Source organism: Orbicella faveolata, unplaced genomic scaffold (assembly GCF_042242905.1).
Source record: "Orbicella faveolata isolate gen_17 unplaced genomic scaffold, um_ofav_v1 contig_48, whole genome shotgun sequence".
In the NCBI taxonomy this organism is placed as follows: Eukaryota; Metazoa; Cnidaria; class Anthozoa; order Scleractinia; family Merulinidae; genus Orbicella; species Orbicella faveolata.
The window spans coordinates 1,206,127-1,213,421 of NW_028301578.1; the positions used below are offsets into that span (position 1 = coordinate 1,206,127).

Here is a 7,295-nt window from a genome sequence, read left to right on the forward strand (position 1 = left end):
GCGCTGAGGAACGGGGCGAAACAGTACTGAACAATGCCGTGAGTTATAGCGAGTCAAGGGCTAGAGAAAGGAGGTGAAATAATACCGAACAATGCCGTAAACCAAAGCTAACGAGGGCTATAGAGAGGAGGATACGGTATTCCCCATCATTTCCAACATGTTGAATTCTCCCACTGATCTGACTTTGTTGCCACAGTAGATATTCCATGGCAACTTTCGACTGATTTGTTTTTAGTCGCCAACCGTGGAGAGGCTCGAAAGCAATTGTGTTGGCTTCCATTCGGTTTTGTCGCAGGTCTCGATTGCATGCCGAAGCTATAGTAATATGACTGAAGGGGTCAAACTTTGTCTCTTTTTCAAAAAGCCGTTTGAAAGTAAGGCATCCCTCCTTCAGTAATTTCACGTCCGACTCGCAATATTCCAATATTCCAATATTCCAGCAATTCTTTCTGGAAATCGAACACTACATTCTCAGCTCTTTCTTTATCATGCCATTTCTCGAAGTCTTTACGGCCGTTGGCAGACATTGATTCAGGCATGTAAAATTCTTTCTCGGGAATTGGTCCCACGTAGTCTTGATTTTCAGGCGTGTTAAACAGGTGAGGAAAATAGCCCTTCTTTAACTCTGTCAATCCGAATGTCTTTGGAAATGCAGAAAGCGGCATTTGAAAAAATGACAGAGAATCAATAAAGTTAATATTGTCAAAGGTTAACTGGAGAAGTTTAGCTCCATTTCTGATTTGATTGAGGACCCTGTGTTGGCGATGATATTCCTCCACGACGAAATAGGAGTCGTAGCCAGAAAAGTTATGGGCCAAAACAGTTACATTGCGCGTGTCTTCTTCAGTTAACGTATCCAGTCATTCCAGGAAATCGCGAATGCAATCTTCACCTTTGAAGTGGAGTGGACAGTTATCATCCTCAGTTTCCGCTATTAAAAGATTAGGGATGTGTTTGCCAGTGTCTTGCATCGCCTCAATATCGAAGAAAACGAGAATGGGAGGCTTTTCATCATCATCATCATCATCATTACTATTATCCTCTGCTTCGGCTTCGGTTCGTCGCTTGCGTTTTTTCTTTTTCTTTCTCTTCTTCTTTTTTTCTTTTTTCTCTTCGGTTAGCTCTTCCGGTGTTTTAGGTACCTGAATAAAGCATCGGTGGCTTGCGGCCTCTATGTACTCGTGGCAAGAGGGACAGTCTATGTAACCGCATTCATGTTCTTGTTGCTTCTTGAGACCCACCAACAACTTTTTACAGCTACGACATTTGCGGCGTTGACTGCAAACACTGATGTTTTTGGAGTCAGCGGTTTTTCCCTTGTAGGATTTCGTCAGATGATTTTGAAAACAACCATCACGATAAAACATCCGCTTACAGGATCCGCAGGGTGTAGCTGGTAGCTGATTACGACACCTGGCCTCTGTAAAGTCCTCACATCCCGTTTGTAAGCAGGAAGAACAATGATCAGGGTTGTTTTCATAGGCGTGTTGACCTTCGTTATTGTAGGGTTTGAGACACCTTGCGCAGAAATAACTGTTACCAAAGAACCCAGGTAACGCAGTGATCACATTGTAGTGTTCATTACCATACAACAGTACCAATTGTTTTTCCTGAGGCTTTCCAAAAGAAGTCATGCTATAACCTCGGGTAGCGTCCACAAGTAAGAGCTGATAGGGACCTTACGCATATACGACGGCGACGGCGAGGACGACGCCTAGTAAAAAATGTGCCTTTATTTTACTTTGGAATTTCGCATTTATTTGAAACTATCCAGTGTGTTTGGCGGTATTAAAACTTGCCCTGCTGAATATGCTACGAATGCGTCCAGCTCCAAATAGAAATATGAAAAATTAGCCGTTGTGGTTCACGTTCTTCAGACAACGCAGAAATAGGTCATTTCACGTTGCTGTTTTGCAGAGGACGGTAAGGAAATGTACCAAGAATTATAATTCACGTGCACAGCCATTATCATAGTTTGCTCATCAAACCTTTTGTTTAGTGACGTTCTCGTTGCCGTTGCCGTTGCCGTCGTGTTTTGCGTAAGGTCCCTGATAATTGTTCAAGGACGGTGTCAATGCAAATCTAGTGAGTTCCTCGTAACCGCGTTTTCCCATTTCTACATTAGCTTCTATATGCAGCTTGATTACTTCATCTCTCTGGATAGGGTAACCTCTTCTGAAGCTGTTCCATTTAGGGTGATCATCCACTCTAGCTTTAGCTGTCACAATGGCGCGGGCGCAGCATAGTTCATCTTTGTTATCGATACTGATGACAGAACCTTTCAAACGTTTGAAAGTTTCTGGATTAGAATGTCCAGGTTTCAATTTTCGTTTCTGACCGCTACCGCGAGGAGATGTACGAACGTGTGTAAAAGATAATTGAAACGAATCATTCATTTCAAAGTTCTCGTTTGAGTTTAACACCTGTGACATTTGCTGCAGCAGACTGTCGACACGATCGCTACCATTTAACCATTCCCCCGCCGGTAACCCTCGATAAGCATAGCTGTTGACTAAGCGATTGCTGGCTAAATTGAAGTAGACACGATCAGCGGCTGGTATCCTGTCTCGGAGAATCACATTTTGGATTGTTCTATGTAATCCATGAGCAATTGCTGCTGCCAAGTTTTGTTGAGGTATAAATTGTCCCACCTGACGAATGTTGGAGGTGTAGTGACGCTCTCTAACGCCCATTTTTTTGCTGTGACTATCTACGTACGGGTTGAGTACAAATTCGAAGCGTCCAGGTTCTGTGGTAGCAAGACTTCCCCCCATTTGTTCTTGATTAGAGAGTTGACGTTCTGTAGCCTCGGCGACATTTGACAAAATCGTATCATCGATAGAGTCGTCAAGAATCTTGGAGAAAATATAAAATAAAATAAATAACCCGGTTCATCACAGCTTAAGTACACGAAATGTATTTTTGTTACAACATATTTAATTTACCTGTTGGAAATAACTGTTTTCTGGTCCATTCTCAATAGCAATAATGGCCTCCAACAATTCTTCATCGCTTATATCCTCAAAGTGGCTCGACATGGGGCGAAAATCTTATCCAGAGAAACAAAAGTTTAGTCAACGGTCCACCATCTGCAAATGATTTCTATCTAGCGAGTCCCAACTTTATTGGTGTCGTTAACTAATCATATTACAGGAAATGTCAGCACATTTCCAACATCCAGTCATATTGCACAAAAAGGACATCATATTTTCAACCACCAATCAAGTAACATATGACGTTATTGATCTATCATAATTACATTCACACACGCAGACCACCCGAAAAGTTTACTTAGTTTGTTAATTTAATTTTCCTGTAAATGAATAACAATTACACAACTCGCATGAAAACAAATGTCTTTATTAGTCTTTTAGCGTCCGTTCGATTCGCCTTAAAAGATAATAGCCTATTCAGTTAAGCTAACAGAGTCTAATCATTCAACGTTTAAGATAATAGTCCATTGTCACATTCTTGCGTGAAGTTTTCAACTCATATGCAAATTTCGTTATCCCCGCGGCCAATGGGACAAATTATTTGCATCGCGCGCTAAACTTAAATTTAGGAGTAACGGTTCCATTGTAACTTTAAGGTTTATAAAATACGATCGGACGAACGCTATAGCTTTGCTTATCCTAAATCCGTCCAGTGTTACTTGTGTTATACTGGTATAACGTTTCCAAGTCCGTCAGCGAGCTATTCAAAATCAAAAGAACTTCATTTCAAAAACCGTAACCGCCTCCGAATTCCAGACCTGATATAAAGGATTACAGCGAGCTATTCAAAATCAAAAGAACATCTTTTCAAAAACCGTAACCGCCTTCAAATTCCAGACCTGATATAAAGGATTACAGCGAGCTATTCAAAATCAAAAGAACATCTTTTCAAAAACCGTAACCGCCTTGTAAATCCGTCCAGTGTTACTTGTGTTATACTGGTAGAATTTTTCCAAGTCCGTCAGCGAGCTATTCAAAATCAAAAGAACTTCATTTCAAAAACCGTAACCGCCTTCGAATTCCAGACCTGATATAAAGAATTACAGCGAGCTATTCAAAATCAAAAGAACATCTTTTCAAAAACCGTAACCGCCTTCAAATTCCAGACCTGATATAAAGGATTACAGCGAGCTATTCAAAATCAAAAGAACTTCTTTTCAAAAACCGTAACCGCCTACAACCTCCAGGTCTGATTGAATCACGTATTGATATAAAAAACACAAAGGTTCATTATCGTTTCCATTCATTATCAGTGACTATTCAAAATCAAAAGAACTTCTATTGAATGCTCACACCCTCATTGAAATTCCAGGTTGTGATTAAAACATGTAGTGGTATTAAAAACCACAAAGGCTTATCCTTTCCATTCAATTTCAGTGACCTAATTCAAAATCAAAATAATTTCTTTTCAAAGTCCTTAGCCGTCTTCAAATTTTAGGTCTGATTAAATCATGTAAGTTAAAGTATGAAGTTATCTTTTCCATTCAATTTCAACGACCCATTTCAAAATAACGGTACGGATTTGTATTTGCCCGACATGTACTCCAATTTCAAGTTATATTTATTACCTCGTGAGAATCGTTGTCTTGGTCCGCGTTCTCAATAGAACGGACAGCCGCCAAGAGTGGTTCATCAATCAAATTCATTGCTGGTTTTGAGGACGCTGTCAAACTGAATTTTATGACGCTGCAGTTTTGATAATCGATAATCGATTTTGTGAATAATAAGTGCGCGTCTCCACGTGCTCTAGCACAAAATTAAAAGAACTGGGGAAAGCATGTTGGCCCATTGACTTTTATTAATGTGGTGGCTCCTAAAAGAGCCGTTTGGTTCTTACCTACATAAAGTCTGTAGGATTTTAATAGGTGGCCATACCTTGCTTCCTCTGCTTCAAGAAGACGTGATAAGGTCTGGAGAACGGATACGCCGTAATGACGTGGAATTTGTCGCCGCACGATTCCTTCCATGAAAAATAAACGCAAATCTCGTCCGTGGGAAAACCCCACGGACAGACTCCGATGACTTTCTTTATTTTGAATACGTACATGTAATAGTGGCCATGTCCCGTCTTGAAACCTTCTTCGACGATTTCATAATCGTCACTATCGACGAAAGTTTTTCTTGCCAGAAAGGCCACAGTTGACGTTAAATTAAACGTCCGCAGGAATTTGGATGCATTGAGATCCTTATCCAAATCCACGTGCCTTTCATTTATGTGCTCAGCATGGTCGTGAGATAGGATAACATAATCGTTTTCAAAACTGACCGCCATTTTTCCACGAGTGAGAATGAGAATATTTTTTCTCTACTATGCCTGATCTTTTATGAGCACACCCAAGTTGAATGACATGTACCATCTATGTTTAGCGAGCCAATCAGAATAGCGCGACGCTCTGTCGAACGAATCAGATTAGTGCATTATGGCGGCATGAACGGTGGGGTAGCCTTTGAAACACCGTGCCTTTGACTGGATGACCCTGAAATGCCGAAAACGAGCGTGTCTTAATACTGTCTATCTTTCTAAAGCATCTGGAGTCAAACTAGGGCATTCCCTGATCATTTTGAACATTTTGTCCATTCTGGGCCATGTTGGCAAAGAATGTCCCAAATGATCAGGGAATGCCCTAGTTTGACTCCAGATGCTTTAGAAAGATCGAGAGAAATTAGACACGCGCTCATTTTTCGGCCTCTCTGGGTCATCCAGTCCTGTTCCGTTGAATTGTTGGCAAAGAATGCTCCAAATGATCAGGGAATTCCATAGTCTGACTCCAGATGCTTGAGAAGGATCGACAGAAATTAGACACGGTCATTTTTTGGCGTTTCTTGGATAACAGAACAAGAATGGATGAAAAACCCTATCAGATTGTAAAAGTGAAAACTATGAAACATTTTTGTCTCCAAGCTTCTCATTTGGGGCCAAACCTGGGTCGCCGGCGTCGCTCGTAGCTTGTTAAGTGTCGCCCCAGATAGGATAATAGTTTTGTTATTTTGGACAAAATATGCTGTTCCTCTTCAAATTAAATCTGGAATTCTCAAGTTATCTATTAAAGGAGGCCAAAGCAAATTTCGCATTGTCCTTATTCTTGTTGGCTGCGAAGAAAACAGCTATTATCGCGTCGTTTCGGTGGGACAGTTTAGTTTTGACTGCCGCTCGTACTGCGGATGCAGCAGACGTATATAAGGAAGCATTTGTATACAAAACAAATTATACTTCGGTTCAATTTTACAATCGTGGACTAGTGCTAACCGGCTTCTAAACAACCCAGCCCTAATTATAACAAGTTAAACTGACATGACCCCGTGATCCAATCGAGAACCTGCACTTGCTCAGCGGTCAATTCTAAGCTTGAACCCGCGATGTGGTCACGAAATACTGGTCAGCAGATACCTTGTTCAGACCGTAACATGGATGTCCAATATCAAAGAAGGATGCTATAAACCAAGGGTGCATGTCTCTGTTAACCTATTAGCAAGAGTATAGCCGCCATCTTGCGCGACTCCGTTGCCGTCGTCGTCCTGCGTACGCCCCACGAGCAATACCGCTAGCCATGATCAGCATAAAAATATCAATTCATGGGTTTCCTTTACTTTCCTATATGAGTATGGGGCTCCGCTTGACGGCACTTCGACCGCCGGAGCTCCGTTATAAAAATTACCCTAATTGATCGGTTGCCGGTAAAGTTACCCTTATTGATTGTTTGTTGGTAGATTACCGTAGTGATCGTTTGGTAGTAAATACTACCCTTGTTGATTGTTTGATAATAAAAGCATTATCTTTATTGATCGTTTGCTGGTAGATTACCCTTATTGATCGTTTGGTGGTAATGATTACCTTTTATTATCGGTTGGTGGTAAAGATACCCTTATTGATCGATTGCTGGTAAAAAATACGATTATTGATCGGTTAATGGTAGATTACCCTTATTGATCGATTGGTAGTAAAGTTACCCTTAGTAATCGGTTGATGGTAGATTACCCTTATTAATCGGTTGCGGTAGATTACCGCTATTGATCGGTTGGTGGTAGATTACTCTTATTGACGGTCTGGTGGTAAATATTACCTTTACTGATCGTTTTGTGGTAAAGAGTGCCTTTATTAATGTGTAGGGATTAAAGATTACCTTTATTGATCGCAGTGGTGGTAAAGATTACCCTTATTCAAGAATCGCTAGTAAAAATTACGCTTATTGATCGGTTGGTGGTAGATTACCCCTATTGATTGGTTGATGGTAAAGATTACTTTTATTGATCGTTTGGTGGTAAAAAGTGAGTACCCTCATTAATGGTTTAGTGATCGGTTGA

General features: G+C 40.8%; 2 protein-coding genes across 2 annotated transcripts; both read right to left on the bottom strand.

The window, feature by feature from the left end:
- Positions 1-845: 845 nt before the first annotated feature.
- LOC149095873 (uncharacterized) lies at positions 846-1,634 on the bottom strand. The gene has a single exon (XM_089281462.1). The coding sequence runs from the start codon at positions 1,632-1,634 to the stop codon at positions 861-863; it is 774 nt and encodes a 257-aa protein (XP_089137588.1). The 3' UTR covers positions 846-860.
- Positions 1,635-1,766: 132 nt separating this feature from the next.
- Positions 1,767-3,053, bottom strand: LOC149095874 (uncharacterized). The gene is made up of 3 exons (XM_089281463.1): positions 2,946-3,053; positions 2,027-2,855; positions 1,767-1,828 (listed from the first exon to the last, which is right to left on the bottom strand). Exons 1-3 carry the CDS (start codon positions 3,036-3,038, stop codon positions 1,767-1,769), a joined length of 984 nt encoding a protein of 327 aa, XP_089137589.1. The 5' UTR covers positions 3,039-3,053.
- Between the last annotated feature and the right edge of the window lie 4,242 nt (positions 3,054-7,295).